At 34.8% G+C, this 18,265-nt stretch overlaps 1 protein-coding gene across 3 annotated transcripts in view; it reads right to left on the bottom strand.

Moving 5' to 3' along the window:
- The window catches only part of PHTF2 (putative homeodomain transcription factor 2), a 70,813-nt gene that overhangs the window by 9,254 nt on the left and 43,294 nt on the right, over positions 1–18,265 (bottom strand). For all 3 annotated transcript variants that reach the window (XM_074827882.1, XM_074827884.1, XM_074827885.1), the window contains 8 exons: positions 15,202–15,403; positions 13,684–13,842; positions 10,254–10,472; positions 7,882–8,010; positions 6,478–6,750; positions 5,306–5,437; positions 2,636–2,722; positions 1,480–1,635 (listed from right to left, as the gene is read on the bottom strand). In XM_074827882.1, coding sequence (XP_074683983.1) covers positions 1,480–1,635; positions 2,636–2,722; positions 5,306–5,437; positions 6,478–6,750; positions 7,882–8,010; positions 10,254–10,472; positions 13,684–13,842; positions 15,202–15,403 — 1,357 coding nt within the window. The remainder of the gene's footprint in view (positions 1–1,479; positions 1,636–2,635; positions 2,723–5,305; positions 5,438–6,477; positions 6,751–7,881; positions 8,011–10,253; positions 10,473–13,683; positions 13,843–15,201; positions 15,404–18,265) is intronic.

Here is an 18,265-nt window from a genome sequence, read left to right as displayed (position 1 = left end):
AGACTCTCATAAGTCTGTCTCAAGAACACTGCAAATATGCTGTGGTTCCACTAGTATGTGTAGTGTATACCCAGGGTGACGTGTATCCTTTTCATCTTCTGAGAAACAATTGTGAATTCTATTTTGGTTTTCATTTCGTAAAGCTCTCAGGCGTTTTTGAGGGAAATGACTTATAACAGGATAAGCTGGATTCAATACAAAGTGCTTAATGACATAACACTTTTTGATTTTTTTTTTTTTTTTTTTTAGAGTTCTGGGGACATAGAGTGCTTCTTTCAATGTCCATGCTGGCTTAAAATGTTCAAACACTGACTCTCATGAAGAGCATAGTATTGAAATCTATGAAATCAAAAAAGACTTGACATTCTCTCTCTCTCTTACATGCACGCCTTGCTCTCTGCATTTTTTTTTTTCCAATCCTTATCCTAAACATTCCCCTCATTTTCATTCCAGAAACAAAGAACATAAACTTCTCTGATATTAGCCTATTCGTACTCTGATGATCAACAGAACAATGCAAAGCTCTCTGGCTCAGGAAGTCTGAGAGGGTTCACACTGGTGCAAAACACAGCATTGAGGACAAGGTAAATAGGCAGTTTGTCTTCTCAGTGTCTAGCCTCATTTTCTTTAGTAAAGACAGAATGAATTCTCACTGAGCAAAATAGATAAGCAGTCATTTATACCATTTGTCATAAGCTTTGCATCCTGACTTTTGGAGACTCAGTTTGGAAGATTTTATTCTCCAACTTGAATACAATTGCTGTAGGAAATCTATGCAGATTTCTTGAGCTGTCCATTTACCTTGTCCTCAATGGTGTGTTTTGCACCAGTGTGAAACCCCTCTGAGCAGAAAGAGATTGCTTCTTACCCAACACTAACTGAACATGCTTAGCTCAGAAAACTATCAGCAGTGCCAGAGAGAGCAGAGAGGGAAGTTTGCAATACAAACACTGACTAGAACATTTGTGAGAAGTACATAGACCCAAAGCCAAGCTTGACAGATGACAAAGAAAAAGTTTCCAAGAAGTCTAGAGGAGACTATATGTAATCCATGCAATTTAGCAGTCAAAATTATTGGACTGGAAACAGTGACCCGCTTTGTACTGGGTAGGTTTGTAACAAATCTTTAATTCTCCCATTCAACACTTTGAGAGTTCAGGTTTCCTTTTCAGTTTACAAGTTACTTTTAATGTTCGTGCTCTGTTAGATCTTGAATTATATCAGATGACACATACTGACATCTCTAAGCCCGCTCAGTTAAAGAGAAATTGGGATATGGCAATCTCAGTGTTCCATACAACTCTTAAACAAAGCCGCACGCTTCTCACAGAAATTGAACTTCAGGTTGTAAAGTGTTTCACTACACCATAATTAACTCCCTAATCCAGAAGATTTTAACATATTTAAAATGCATGCCTGAGACCTACCAGATGAATGACTTGTTTAGATATAAAAATATAGGTCCATACAAATTCTCACCTGCTCAGTAAGTAATATTGAGGTATTGCTGTACTTTTTACTGGTTTCAGATCCAAGAGTAACAAATCTTAAGAGAAAAAGAGTTAGTGAAATGCACCAAATTATGAGTTCCCAATTGTAGTGACAATCAAGGAAAATCTCATGCATGTGAAGCAGCTGAAAGCAGAAGAGAAAAAAATAATCAAAATCTAATTCAAAGAAATAATTACATTACAACATAAGAAAACAATTACGTATCTCCCCAACTCCAAAAAAAATTTCACAGTAGTTAAGTATATGGATTGTTTCTAGGCATAAAAGATTTTTGAATCATAATTTAAAATCAACTGTGCCAAAAGATATGAGGTTTGAAAAAAATATATGCTCTGAAAGGCTCAATCAGAATTTAGACATATTTTTTTTATATCCCTAAAGCAACAGAAAGAAAATATACACTCTAAGACAATTTTAAACTGTGTTCAAACTTGAAAAGACACTATATGGGATAAAAAACAAAATATACCCTCAAATGTACTGAATTATATAGAAAATAGAATACAGAGTTACTGCTAAATTATATTCTTATTAAAATATTCAGAGTTAGTTACAAGAAAAACACATTAGTGTTAACTAGGGAAGAAAGTGGAAAAAAAGTACCACCAGAAGCTACCCTGTATTCTGAAAAAGAAGCTCAAGAAAAAAATCTTAAGCGGCAAAAATCATCTTTAAACATAGATTTGCTTACTAAAAGATATTCCACTAGAGGGCAGGCTAATGTAGCCAACAATCTTGTTTCTCACAAAAATCATCAACCAAGGTCAATCTCAACTGTCTTAGCAAAAGTGTGTTTTGATGCAGGATATTAGAAAAAACCCAGCTGTGTTCCAAAATCCACAATGGAGAAAGAAAGAGCACACAGATGTTAATAACAATAATAATATCATGTTAGGAATTATGCTATCAGTAAGTTTCTTTAGGTCTTGGAGAATAAAATTCTAAAGTAGATAAAATGAACAATACAAACTGGAGCTTCATCTTCTGAAAAGCTGTAACAGCCGTTACTGATTTTTCACTGTGGTCTTTTAACTTAATAGGAATCACCATGCAAAAGGCACTGAAAATTATTTTTAAAACTATTTAAGTCATGACTGTTTCTATACAAGTTAGATTTCCTCACCTGTGCACAACAGATAAACACAACTGAGATAGTCAGTAGGAAGGCAGATGAAACTATTACATCGACTGAGCGTTGAGGACCTCGACGCTGAAAATAAAGGATTATGTGAGTGCATATATGTGAGTGAAAACCTACCCAATCAGCATTGATATTTAGCAAATCCAGTTAGATTCACACCTTGGACCTACGTTTCATGATGGCTCACAATTTGGCAATCTAAATTTCAAACACCATGTTAGATCCTAGTAATTAGATCCTAATAATTTTCCCCAACATTGGACACTTGAGATTCAGCTGGACAAGGTGCTGGGACATCTTGTCTAGACCGTGCTTGGGCCAAGAAAGGTTGGAGCAGATGATCCTTGAGGTCCCTTCCAACATGGTATTCTATGAATAGCACTACATTTGAATACCCCTAAAGGCATGTGAGATTAATTCAGATGCAAGCATTTAAAGATAACTATGAAAAAAGAAAATATTTGCCACTTGTTCAGTCAGTTCCTTCATGATGTGAAGTAACTTTCATTTCAGCATTCACTGACGTAACTAATTCGATACGGCACTGGGCTTTAACCCCAAGTATCAAACCAGTGCTAACAAAAGATTTTTGGACACCAGATTGTAACAGGATATCAAGATATGATTTCACATGGTTGGTATTTTCCATTACTTGTGTCTTTTTGACACACAAAAACTGTAGCTGTGAATCACTGTCCCATTGTAGTAGGTGCAATAAAATAACACTCTCCCCCAGAAGAAGCAGCAAAACCAGGGAAAAAAACACCCTTGTCTAGAAAGGTGCAACCTCACTGTTTTCAAACATTTATTTCTTGCTTACTGGTACAATGTTTTGTTCATTTTGTTTTCATGTTTTGGTTTTTTTTTTTATTAAAGAATTAAACATCCTGTGCTGCTTTGAAATACGTACAAGTTATAACAGACATTTATTTCTCAACTTTGTTCTCCAGACATGCTACTAATTGTATAAACATGAGACGAATGGGAGGTATACATATGCAAGATATAACCCTGGAACTTGGAAAAAGAGATGGTAAGCTTAATGACTGAAAAAAAAATAAGTGCAAATTACTACTGCAGGTATGCATGCACTACTTCTATACTGAGCCAGAGCATTTTGCCTGTGCAACACCTGAGATGTGTATATACCCCAGCTCACATCTTCACAGGTGGACACATACACAGACAGGTAATACGCAGGTATATTTTGGACAAATGCTATGCCAGTATATGTCAGCAGAACCACTGCAAGAAGGCAGCCCTGCTCCTTAGCTGCTTGTATCCATTGCTTTCCTTGTGTTGGCACAGGCATTACAGAGCTGCCCAGTGAACCAAGTAAAACAACAGATGGAGGTGAAAATTACTATTCTTGACTTATTTTTCAGCTGTACAATACATATGTATTGTACAATTTCATGTACAATTATACATGTACAATTTCAATACATAGTTCCCTATGCACCTGCCTCTGACCACTGTCTGATTGATTATTTTTTTATTAGCCACGCAATTATACAAACATTTCCGGTAGTATAAGAAAAGGTGGAATATATAGATGTGAGTGTGAGGAAAGAAGGCAAGACACTCTCTCCACAACAATGCTACCATATGCAGTCTTTAAAGCACCAAAACTACCTTCTATTGTCCAAGTGATGTTATCCTCCTTTCCTCCCACCCAGCAACACATTACAGACTACAAGGAAAAAGATGCAAGTCTCTCAAACGTAAAGTTTAAAGAGTGCCTCTTTTTTATAACCTCCTCAACAGATCATTTCCATAACACAAGGGGTATTGTAAATTAATCACCTCAATTCCTCTTAAAATTATACATCTTTCAAATTTAAGACTGTGCTTTACATTAAAAATTTTTCCTGCTTATAGTTCCTGCTTTACACACTCCCCAGTGTGGAAATAAGGGGATTACCACCACTAGCAAGAGACTGTCAGTTGCTGTTCACAAAAAACTAGTTCTGTAGAAAACAAATAGGGAAAAATCCAGCTTCATCTGAGTTGAGAAAAATGGAAAAAAACTTGTGGGACGAACCAATAAACCAGCCCCAAGTTAGATAATATGGATCCTTTCACAAAGAATCATCAAAATGCTCTGGCTTGAAAAGATCATTAGAGACATATAAGGAGATTATTCACATATGAGCTGAACATACAGTAGAGTGATGGGAATATTTTACAGATAATACTTGGGCATAATTTCTAGCTTCACCTGGCACGTATACACTCACAGCACAAATATGCACATAAACTTTCTTGCTTCGTAAATTCCTTCTGCGTTAATGACACTAACTGGTGCGGCTCTTACAATAAGGTATTGTCTGTATTATACTACAAATGGTCATTTTTACCAAACATATTCACCTGAGAGACTTTTCTGCTAGCACGAGTAAGACAAGACCCCAACTCTGAACACACTCATGCTTTACTGCAAGGTAAAAACTAGACATTTACTTTCTCACAATCTGGCTGCCTGCAGACCCTGCTGGCCCAGAGTCACTAAAATGGGACTATTGGGGCACATGTGCACCAACAGGGGTAAGTGCACAGGAGCAAAAACTTCAGACTAGAATACCAACCTGCCATCAACACCATACGAAATATTTTATATCAAAGTGGTAGCAAAAATATACATTATTATACCTTCAGATAGGACCTGAGAGAAAGCCACATTTTTATGTTCTGTACTTTCTTCAAGCGGAAGTGAGGAACCTCCGATTTTCTTGCCCTTCTGGCAGATGTTAGATGACCAAAAAGTTTGGCAAAAAGTAGCCTCTGCAGAGAAGAAGAAACCCGTTACTTTAACTGTTCATTGATTTGCAAGGGCACTAAAAAGAAAATGGAGAAACCACTTCATTTAAAATGTCAAAGTAACGTACAATTTATCAGTGTAAGTTAAAATATGTTAATAGTCCAGAAATGAGAGTAGCAAAGACACACTAAAAAGTTTTAAAAGTCTTCATATTCTAATGATAACCAAAAATCAGCTACACTTTGAATTCCGTTCTTGAAATTTCAGACAACAGATCTGCTATTCTCTTAAAACTTGGGAGATGAAACCTGCCAATCATTAGAGAGCATTAGAGAGTGCCTGTATCACAGAAGTTCCTTCCAGCAGAAAAGATTATTAGAAGCAGGTAGTTCTATTCTACTGTATTAAATCACATATTTTGGCTATAATTTGAGAAAAGACAGTATAAAAATTTTTCTTTTGCAGACAGCTAAGTATCTATACTCTGCAGCTAGTAAGGGATATTGATACTCTCTTAAAAGTTTAAATTGCAATAACAAGTGATAAATTAACAGGTGTATTACTTCAGATGGCAGCTCTCATGGTCTCTAGCCATGGGACCCATCTACCAGCAAAACAGGGAGGGCTCTTGTCTAGGGTCTAGACTGAACTGTTTGGAAGTAAACTGAAGATTTTGAATGAAACACACTGGTAGAACAAACTGGAAATTTAGAGTTCTTTTACTGAAACTCCTCTCCTTGGGGAGAAGTGAGACAAATGGGGACATGACTAAGAATTGAGTTAATGCATCGAGCCAGAAATTTGAAATAAAAGATTAATAAGTTTTCCCCCAGAAATGCTCTCCAGGAAAAAAGGTTTAGCTACAGAGACTGTACAGAGACTTCATTCCATTGTAACTGAGTCATCTCCTAAACTGTAAACCAACTGAAGTATTTGTCATCATTGATCTATGAATCATAGTATGCTGAAGAAAACAAGTTTAAAATATCCACAAAGTCAAAACCACCACAAACATTAAACCTTGTTTCGCTTTGGCTGAAGCCTCTTGGTTTGCTGTTCATACCTGTTTATATGTCCTCTCTGCTACACATAGCAGAAAAAAGAAAATCCACACTAGAGACACACGGACCACAAAACTTATAATAACCATTGACAGAACCAGAATGTCTCCATTTGATCCAAAAGCAGTCATACAAAGTTCAGTGGCAGAATGTGTAGCTAGTTGCTCCAAATCTTTAGCTTGGGAAAGTCGAAAAACAAATGGCATTAAACCCAAGATTAAAGATATGACGTTTCCAAAAATCTGATAACCAATTCCTGGTATATAGCTGTTCACCTAAAAACCAGAAAACAAGGTATATTTTTAATTTTGGAACTCATTTGAAATTAAGTCAATACATGAATTATTGAAGTACTGTCTTGTTATCACAAAGAACACTTTATAACCCAAAAGTTATATGAAACCTTCAACCAAGCTTCTTCACAATTTACTATTAAGAAAAAGGAAGTCCTCAAAGAGCACTTAATGCACAGGAACCAACTATGACAAATCATTTAAAAACCCAACAACACAACACTGCAGACTCCAGTGCATATGCTTGTATTAAAGATTCATTCAATGTGATTTAGCAAAGTGTGCCAATCAGACTGTGTGGCTTACATCCTGTATGTAGCTCCTATTTGTGTTTTCCTTTTAGGTTGTATGTTTTTTAAAGGAATCAAAGTGTTCACAGTACAGACAGGACTGGAGTTCTATTGTGCTCTGACTATAGCTTTGTTTAAGTTTACTCCTACTTTGTATTTTACCCAAAATTGTATCGTCTCTGAGTCGGGTACAGAGATTTGAACTAAGTTTGTGAATACAATGGTAAGTATCAACTTGTCAGAATTAGTGATAGTTTTCTTAAGCTATACTAGGATTTTATGTTCAACTCTACAAAACATCTACATTGGCTACATTCAAAAAGAGTATAACATCAATTAAATCTTTTTCCAACTGTTTCCTAAAGAGAGGTGTACTAGAAAAAAAGAAGGGAGGACTAGTGAGACATCCCACTCATCCTCTTAGATGCTTGTTTCTTAAAGAGGAAAGCTTTCTTTTCCATTCTTAACTTTAGCATGGAAATACTCAGATCTGTGTATTCCTAACCCAACATATTCATTGATCATCAGAATCAAGGAGATAAATAAGAATATTCACAGCAGTTTGGAACAATAAAACAGAGGTTGGCTATGTTAGTAAGCACCTAACAATGCAAACACATTTCATTGTCCCTATACTTAAAATTTGGTAGCTCTTATCTGTTAGTAACGAGTAAATCAGAGTAATGTAAGTCATGGAACAATAATGTCAATAGCAGACACCTTTTTTTAAAAGATTAAAAAAACCCAACATAAAACAAGCTTATTCTTGGTAGTGCTTAGGCTCCTAAATATAGTATTCGCATAAAATAAAAGGAATACTCACTCTGTTCATTATCATACCACTGATTTCAAGCACAGACATATCTGCTTTCTTGCAGTCATTACCCTCCCATACAATTGCACTTATTTTTTCTAGTCCTGGATTCAAACTGTGGATCCAAGGCAAATGACTCTGGAAGACAAGGAATATATTCCATCAGAGATAAAAATCTGTTGTCACGTTAATATGCCTTTGTCAGCAATATGCTGACAGAAAAAAACTTTAGACCAACACAATTATTGTTATATAGCATTTACTTCTACTATATGTTAACAACATTCCTCAAAATCATCCACTACTTTTCCAAGAAATAGCCGTGCGTACAGAGATCTCTCCTCCCCCATACTTAATTTTCTAATAGTTTTGAGTTATGGTGGTTGAGGATTAATTGGCTTCTTTTTTGCTCAAACATATCAAAGAAGAGAGAGGTATAAAACAAATGTCTCCTTATAAGCCATCATTAATTTTGCCACATGTTTAATGGAATACTTTATTTTCCTGATTATTATTTTTCCCCTAACATTCTGAAAAGTACTCTTCTCAGGCTGAGCATAAGGCCAACAATTTTTTTTTATTTGCTTTTAATGATATTTGTGTACTTCACCATCCCTGTTATGGTTAAGGCCCCCCTATACTAACTGTATCTGGCAAGACTCAGAGAGAGTGGTAGGAGTCTAATCAATACATGCTGCTTCAAGAGCCAAACAATCCCAGCTTAATCTACTGAATGCACTTATGGCTGAGGCACCTCTACTCTAAACAGAGAGCCAAGTGAGAACTGAAGGATCTGGAAAAATGTTGAGGCAACAAGTTCTGCTGCTGCAGCCATTTCTTGACTTCCCTCAGCCCTGTCTCACTCCTCTCCCATTCAGGTGATTAAAAGTGCTCAAGTGCTCTCGACTCTGCCTGGTCACCGAGCTCTATGTGCATCAAGCTACTGGAAGTGGTGGTGCTGGGGGGGCAACGGGAGGAGGGATGTGATAGTATTTTTTAAATTTAATTTATCATTGATTAAAAGTAAAGCAAGCAATAAAATAAAAACCTTTATCAGTATCTAAAAGAATACAAAGATTTCAGATAAGTACTCAATTATTTCCCTTTTTTTGATTGTATGAAAAAAATTATTTATATTATTAAAACAACACAAATATTAGTTGCAAGACTTTCTTAATCACAGATTTCCAAAGTCTCCCTCTAGAGGGAGTATCAACACCAGAAGCTGAAACTCAAAAATTCACAGTCTATAATCAAACAGAAAAAACTCCTCTGCAGAAAAACAAAGTCAATGCATATACGGCAATTCAACTCCCTGTTGTAAGGCTTCCCTTCCACTGGAATGTAGGCAAGAACTACTAAATCAAAAAAAAGCAAAGGCTGCATGAAATCCAAATTGTTCTCTCTTTTGAGGAAATCAACATTTTTTTAATTTTTTTTTTTTTTTTTCAATTCTGGTTATGAGTGAAAAGCCTGTCTTTTGAAGTTTTTTTCCTTAGCTAGCATTAACACCATCTCTTGCATGGCATTCCTTAGTACTGATGATGCACTACCAACACATATGACATGTTTACCCAGAAGAACGTTTCACATTCTCTCAATTTTTTCAGTTAAATGGTTCAAATTGGAATGCAATCAACATGCAGTTTAAAGATAAAGCTTGTACTACAAATATAACTGGCACTGTAACATTTGAATGGATTTTATCAAATGAATAAAAAAATACTTAATTGTTACTGATCAAGTATTAGCAATGGATTCTGTCCAACATTAACCCAAGGCAGGCTGCAGCTGAAGTGCTGCCCAACAAACACTAAAATTTCCAGAAATGACTGCCTATATGTTGCTACAGAATAGCATTAAAGAAGGGAAATAAAATTATTAGCTTTAAGATAAAAATAAAAATATTATATCGAAATGGAATTTAGGCATATATAATACACATGTAACATCATATATATACATATATAACATTAGATACTATGTATGTTATCTTTCTGTTTGCTTTTTTATATACAGATTTATATATAAGCAAACAGAAAGATGTCTGATATGTGCTCACAAATAAGTAATCCCACTAAAGAAAAAAAACCCAAAACAAACAGAACCATCTACCACAGAGGAAACAAATCAATCAGTACTTGTCCTGAACTAGAACACGTGAATATTCTGTAGGCTACTTCAGTATATTGTCATATGTACTTCATTTGACAAATTAATGACTGAGTAGCAGAAAGCACATTTGCTTTGTTATAATTAAAACAAATCACTTTGGCTTTGCTACTTTCATTTAATATATAGTTCTTTCTCCCAGGCCTCCTCACATATGATAAAGCTGATAATACTGAACTTCTGTGTAATCAAAATTGGTGGATACCAACCTGATGAAATGGGTCATCTCTGTATTCTTTCTTCACACATGGATTCACTTGAGGACTTTCTACATCTGTCTCACTGCTACAGGAAGAGTGGCACTCTGCACAGTGTAAGAGGTCCTCCCACAGCACATCTTCGGTTTCCGATTCCGGCCTTGCACTCTCAGAATCTTGTCTGGAGCTTGAACACCGAGAACTGCAGCTAGTACCTGATTTAGGTGTGTCCTGAAATTAAAATACACATTGGAATTGATGAAGCTTTTTTATTCTACATTGTTTCCTGACAGAACATTTATAAAGTTCAAATTAGTGAATCTGCATTTACCTGTTTTTTATGTTCCAATCTATTATCTTTCTCATCAGAAAAAAATTACATGTTTATTAAAGGAGTGTCTAAGAGGTTGCACATTTTTAGACACTGTACAAACACAAGTAACCATCCATGGTCCCTGCTTTGTTGGGTAGGGGGTCACATAATGTAGAATCAAATCATATGAACTATTAAAAGGAAATAACTATTTTACAGATTTTTAGAACTCATTAATTTATACTTTAACAGCAATTATCAAGCCACAGACTCCAACTATGTCTCTAATTTTATAAGCTATAAGTTAAGCCTCTTTTAAAACACTTTACAGCTTCATTATTTTAGTGAAAATGTGAAAGACACAAGTGAGGCCTAAAGCCGTATATGCTGGACTGAAATTGTAATACAGAAATGTGACAGAGTGAGAAAAGCATCATTCACAAAGTATTTTAAATTAATTTGACATTTGATTTTTCTGTCTCTAGTTGTTGGAGTTGAAGTACTTTAGCTACTTATTAACTTACATATAGTAAGGAATTCTTTCTCTAGAAAGGGCAAGGCCCTGGAGGAAGAAGGGACAGATATTTCTAGTCATCCAAGACCTGAGGCACTCAAATAGCCTCTCAAGCAACTCATGTGGACACAATTTAAATAGTTTTAAAAGAAAGCTTGATATGTTCCGGAAGTACATTCTAAATCTAAGAGCCTGTAATAGAAGAGGAATTGACTCCCCTGCAAATCACATTCCCACATTGTTACTATTACCACACCTCAAAGACAGAGCGTGCTTGTTTGAAGACAGTGATACATCAGGCATAGAGAGCGAAAATAAGCAAGATTATACATAGCTACTGCTAGGTATAAGTGTAATCTACATAGTCATCCATACAATTTTAATTATTTTAAACAACCCGTACTTGAGAAACAAGCATGCCTTATTACATTCAAATTTTACCTATATCTTAGATAAAGAAAGAAAAATATTAAGTTTGGGACATTCAGATCTCCCCATGCATACTTATAAAACAATCTAATGTTCTTTTCAGAACAAGAATGCAGAGCTTTAAACTACTTTCTACAGTAAACAGAATCCATTTCCTGCAAGACAGTAGGTAGTCTTAAAAGCAGTACCATCCTACTCATTGCCTTTCTCTGGCAACTTCTGTTCCCTCTTAACACAAAATTTATTTCTTTCTATTAGTTTCTCTCAAGAATATGCACAATTTTTTACACTAAAAAAAAAAAAAAAAAAAAATCAAGCAATGTTTCAGCAGACCTACCGAATTGATATGATTTGTAATGCATGACTATCTGAAGAAATGTTCTTTGTTCTCCCTGAAAATCATGCTTAATGTATTTTATGTCAGCAATTTTGCAAAGAAATATTTAGAAAAAATTGGTCTGAACTCTTTCTCTTTCTCTTTCAAAGTGAGGAACCTCATCAATGCAGAGACTCGGAAATATTTTTTTTCCAAAAAAAGAGCCAAAACACACATTTATAGAAGGCAGTCACTACTGAGTACCACTGAGTCCTGAAGTTCATAAAGAACATTAAAAATGCTTGCTCAAACAACAGTTAAGTTGACAAATAAACATGAAGATAAAGGAAAATGTAGGATAGAACTTGAGAGTATATCCACTGACTTCACTAATTTATTTTTTTTAAATACAAAGAAAGCTTTCACAGATTTGAAAACTATTGTTTCGTTTCCTTTGTAATCGTGTGGGGGAGGCGAGTTTGTAACAACAAAGAAAGGCTTCCTCTTTCATGGCATCAATCAGATAAGTAATGGGGAACAAGTGTAAAATATTAGTGCCAAAGTTACACACAGAGCAAATTTAGTCTCTTCAGTTTCTGAAGATATCTAGTCTTCCCCTCTGAAGCACTCTATGAAAGAAAAAAATATATTTAAGCTGAAAAAAAAAATTAACTGTAATCATGTCTTTTTGCTTCCTCTTGTCAAGCACTACCAGCTGCAAAAATATACAGTCAAGGGACATCTTCTATAATATGAAACAAACAGTTCCAAGTATCAACCTGTTCAGTTATCCTAAACCAAACATGCATAAGGCATTAAACACAAATCAATTAGCCTTATGCATGTTTTTAACCAAAGTCTGTGAGAAATAAATGAAAGAACAGAAGAGAAAATTATCTAATAATGTTTTTACACAAAGCATCAACTTCAAGGCTTTGCAACTATTATCAAAGAAAGCAGTATCTGAACCCTTCTAAGGAGACATTTCTTACATCAAGTAGAAAGCTTACTCACAAGGCTCTGCTTATTAAACCCATCTGTAAGTGGACTTTTGTCAGAGCTGAAATTACTCTTTACTCTTTTCTCATAGTCTTAGTGAAAAAATAGCAATACAGCCTTTAAAAAAAAAATCCATATATCTGTTAAGTTACATACCATTAGCAAAAAAGAGCATAATTTCTTTAAAATTATAAACAAATAAATGAAAACACAATAACATATCCCTTTCTCTTTCAATGTCTGAGTCCTTACAATTAAGGACTCTGCTAATATGTAATCTATGAATTCCCCTCTTCTAAACTACGATGTCATCAAGTCTCTTAAAATTTCAGTATTTTTAAGCATTAACAATTTTGTTGAGATGTCATGACAGTATTTTAAATGATTGTTTCAATAAACATAAGGGAATGAAAACTCAGAGGTAGAGTCAGACTTCTCCACAAGAAGGCTAGTGAATCCAAAATACTAATTAAATGGAGAGAAACAGCAGCACTAGCATGATGAAAATTTGCAAATTGCCCATTACTAATGTTTCTGTAACAAATCGAGTTTCCAGAGGAGATAAGTGGTGTCAAAAGACAGCAACAGAGCTGGCCATAACCTGATGCAAGATCTACAGAATATATTTTAGGCTTCTTACAACAAACTGAAAAATAGGGTGAAGCTCAAAGCAACTAAATAGAAAACTCTTAATTTCAAAACGCTGTCATGAAAAAAAGAAAATCCCTGTCCCCCACTAGCATGACTTACAATTAACAGTCTCCTAAAATCCAATATAGGAGAAAAAACGTTTGAGGAAAATGTATATATTCAATAATAAACAAAAAAGTTTTAACAATTTACAGAAAAGAAGCAATGGAAAAGAACGTACCTCCAGAGGATAGTGTTTCTTATAATGGTGAGATTTCCTGTTTCGAAGTGTACAATCACTAGAAGTGCGTTCTACATTGCGACGTAAAGAATATCCAGTTTCAGGCCCTTCCTCACTAGAAACTTCATCTGATAAATTTGTCACGGTCCTGTGAGTATCCTAGTACAAGAAATATAGTATGATTAAGACAAACACTCATATTTACTAAGCCTTGTTCTCTACTGAAATCAAATCTCCTTCTGCAACATTATTATCTATGCTCAGTTAAATCAGAGAAAGAGTGACAGGCAGAACAGTCCGGGGTGTCTTTTTACTACTTTTTGCAGTGGCACTGAAATGCATTGATTGTCTTTGGAGGAAGAGATGAGAAGGAGAGAAGAGGAGCCTGTTCTAGCCTCTGCCAACTTCTCCGTAAGGTGGGTGCATACTCACCAAGCAAATGAAATATAGACAACATCTCATCCGTTCTATGAAAGAAACTTAGAACTCTTTAAAATTACTTTTTCTTAAAAATTCTTGTTTTGTTGTATTTCAACAAGAATGCAAAATGCTTGTAATTGATAAAGACAACTGAACCTCAGTTCCATCACTGCTGAGAAAGCACATTCTGCAGAGCAGAGTGAAGTTTTAGTGCTGAGATGAACCTTCACTCTGACTTAAATCATATGGATCTTTAAAGGGTTAAGTAATTTGACTATTCAATCCACAAAGAATGCCCTTCCTTTCTAAAAATGTGCACTTGTAGACTTTCCCTTTGATATTATCATGGAAAAGCCCTTGCTATGATTGTTCATTGATGGTAAATACTAGTGAGACAGAGTCAAGTATAAGAGCTGTAGTGGCAGTCAATATATGTTCAAATGCCAATGACAAGAGAGCCAGGAAAAACATTTTGGAAAAGCTATCCCATAGAACAGTAAGATGAAAATAGGATATCCAGGAGATAATCAGACCCAGCCAAATTAAAAGTTCTGCTTCATATGTTTCCATCTCATCCCTGTTCCTCACTATAAAGAGTCCTGCCTACTTCACTGTGAGAGGGAAATCGTGCTTTCCTCATCTTCTACGGAGATTAAAAAAAAATTATTCACAGGCAAATACTCAGAATGACCTCAAAAGTACAAATTGTCAGTAATCCAAAATTTGTTCCATTTTTGCACAGAGACAGACCTGTGCCCAGAGTATCAAAGAGGCAGGAAAAAGTACAGTGTGTTTAGTTGGTCTGAAAAAAAACACACAAAGACAGCACACAAATTTGTGCACTGAAATACAGAATGGCAAAGAATGCTTAGATGTCAGTAAGGATCCTCCCTACAAGAAAAAGGAAAGGCTAGGAATAAGGATGAAATAAGAAGACTTAACATAATTTTCAGCTCCAGGACCCTAAGCCTAATTTCATTTTAAAAACATTTTTAAGGATAAATTAGATAGGAATGCATCAAAAGCATCATAAAATACAACTCACATACCATTTGACAAATTAATAATCCTTCTTTGAAAGCAATGAAGCACACTTACTTTGTGATGACTGTGATTGTTGAAGGCATCCCTCACTGTTGCAGTGCTCCACCCTGACTCTTCTGGCTTAATCACCTCACACCGACGTTCATGGGCCTGCATACATTCTTCACTGCTTTTACCTGTCTTTTTCCCATCAAGGGACACGTAGCCATTATCAGTCTCAGTGGATTTATCTATTGAGTTTTTTGCTTTCTTAGATCTATATTTCAAACAAATACATGTATTAAATTAATGACTCTCTCCATTTTTTCCCAGTCTAAATCCTGCTTATCCCTCTCAACCCATGTTTTAGTGTTACTACTAAGATGACCACAAGCTAATATTAACATTTGATGCAATATTTGTAACTATTTCATCTTCTAAGTAATACACATCATTCTCTCCTAAAACTGTTATAAAAGAAATTGTCAGTGTCTGAAAGAAAATCATATCATTAGTTACTGACAGAAGAGAAAAGGAAACCTATGTTTTAAAACTAAAACTTTACAGCAACTTTGGCAATAGAAGAACCACAAGCCTCAAATGTAAAGGAGAAACTTTGCTGTCTTAATAAAAAAAAGAGGTATGCTAAAGTTTCTTCAGGTGTTACTAATTCAAAGCAAATATGCCACTTCCTGAAGCTGCAAACAAACATGCTATTTAGTACCCTGTACATAGATATTTTTTGTTGTTTTAAATTCACTCTGCTTATTAGCAACTCGACTAAACAGAAGATGATTAACCCTTTTCCATATTATCCAGTAACACCCCGGCAACATATTTTGATATATCTTACAAACACACTAATTAAGCCTGTTTCCAAATCACAAAAAAAGTCTATGAATTATGCTTCTGTATTATTATTAAGACTACTAATATTGACAAATAGTCTTCCATAACATTCTCAAGACAAGGCCCTCATCCAGTCAATAGATGTAGCAGCAAAAATATCTAATGCCAGAAAAAGGCTTTCTCAAAGCAAACATTTGGATGATTACACCTTCAAATTACAAAGTGCAGTTGATGAAGGGATGAAAAGGAATAGCAGCTTGAAACCTTATTAATAGAGACCACTTTAAGTCGTCACTTAAACTTCTGTATTCTCAAAGTAAATGACATGGAAAAAAAAAATCAGAAAAGCAATTAATATCTTGTATTTATTAGATTTTGAGAACAAGAACACTTGTGTGGAAAAAAAAAAAAGTGTTATAAATCAAGTTTCCAGACTTTTCTATTTTTATTAAAAGTAGAACACTGGACATAGGTCATAAAAGTATCAAGAATCTGTTCAATTGATCTGGTGCTCTTATGAGGGAATACACATCACCTTTCTCTTTAAGGAGTGAGGCATTCTGTGAGAGCTTAGATTACACAGTAGAAGATTAAATTCCTTTTTAATATGTACATTGAACAAATTGGAAGAACTGGGATAGTCTCCTCACATTCCTCCCAAGGTATTCCACATATACAGGGGAGACTTGAACACAAAAAATGGCTAGGGAGAGCTGGATAAAAATGGAGAAATCCAAAAAGGAACAATTAATCTGTGGGAATGCAGACAAAATAATGAAGAGACAACATTACTAAGGTGTTTCATTCTCCTTTTCCATCTTTAATCTAATTCCACCTTCCTTCACCCCTTCCTGGAAGAAAGCTAACAGCAAAGCTATAGAAGTCACCTACTATTCCCTGACCTATTCCCAAAATTCTTAGTCAACTTTATTTCTAAATTAGTACAAAACCAGCAGAGATACTTTCTATAGTTATTTTATACTTGCATGGATTAATTTTTATTATAAGCTTACAAATGTAAAGAGACAGCAAGATGCTTTAGCATGTGTTTTGTGGTGGAGAAGCAGTAAGCCTCCCATTTGCAGATTACCAATGTGGTAGCTTGCATACAGAAGGTCTGTTAAGATCATCTAAAACATTATTGAGGCTTTGGACAAAAAGGTCAAACTATCAACAGTAAACATGTTAGAACTTTATTTCTGTGCCATTCCATGATGTCACTGTTTAATTCAGTTAATGAAGATAAGACAACTGAAGAGAAAGCTTAGCTTATTATTTAATGGAAAAATCTGCTGTTCTACTTCTGGAATAAAGCAAATATCAGCCTTTCAGTGGCAACTCATTGTGAAATAATAAGTTTCAATAAGCTCGTTTGTGAGCACTAAAGATGTAGCACTAATATTAAATTAGCTGCAATAATCAAGAACCCAGAGAGGTCAATTTTTAATGTATTAGATATACTTTTGGCACTTTTTAAAAATTTATTTTTAGCAGTGTAAAAGGTAATGCAGTTCTCATCACATACATACATACACACATTCAGTCAGAGTTACTCCACAAGTTACTAAGCTGTATGAGTGGAATAACAGGACAACTCTTCCAAGTTTGATTTGAGAAGTTTTTATACATTTCACATGAAACTTGAAAGCTACTAGGAAGAAGTAGCCTCAAACAGTTGAGTAGGAATAGATAAAAGAAGAACGTATGTATGCATGTATGTGTAATTTGTTCAGATAGGACTTCACTACTCAAGCAATGTTTAAGTGCTAAAACTACAAGACAAATACTAGTCTGATATCAACTAATGCTCATTTTGAAAAACAGGTAACCTGACTGAAGTTTTTAATTTGTTTCTAACATAGAAACCAAAGTTATTTTTTGTAATAATCCCTAAATTTAAGTGTAAGCTTCAAGCCAAAAAAGCATACATTTGGGCTTAAAGTTACACTTTCATACACTATACTGTGTTAAAGGAAAAAAACAACAATAACAAACATAAACAATACTTCCCTATCTGATAGAAATGTATAATTTCCTATAATTACTGTATATATACATCATTAATCAACTTTTTTAATTTCTTGCTAGAATTAAAAGTGTTTAAGAGCAAGACAGGACAACACTGTGAATAAATCCAAGGTCTTAAGAAACTTGAACATACGCAAGACCTAAGTCAAGAATGACTTTCAGTCTTATTCATGCATTAGCTAGAGAAAAATATTAAGGAAGATTTAAATCAAGTTTCTGGAAGACTGCAGATTTTCACTGTCAAGTATTCTATTCTATTCCC

The sequence above is a fragment of the Strix aluco genome, chromosome 5 (genome assembly GCF_031877795.1).
Source record: "Strix aluco isolate bStrAlu1 chromosome 5, bStrAlu1.hap1, whole genome shotgun sequence".
NCBI classification, from domain to species: Eukaryota; Metazoa; Chordata; class Aves; order Strigiformes; family Strigidae; genus Strix; species Strix aluco.
This window is presented reverse-complemented; position numbering and strand designations above follow the sequence as displayed.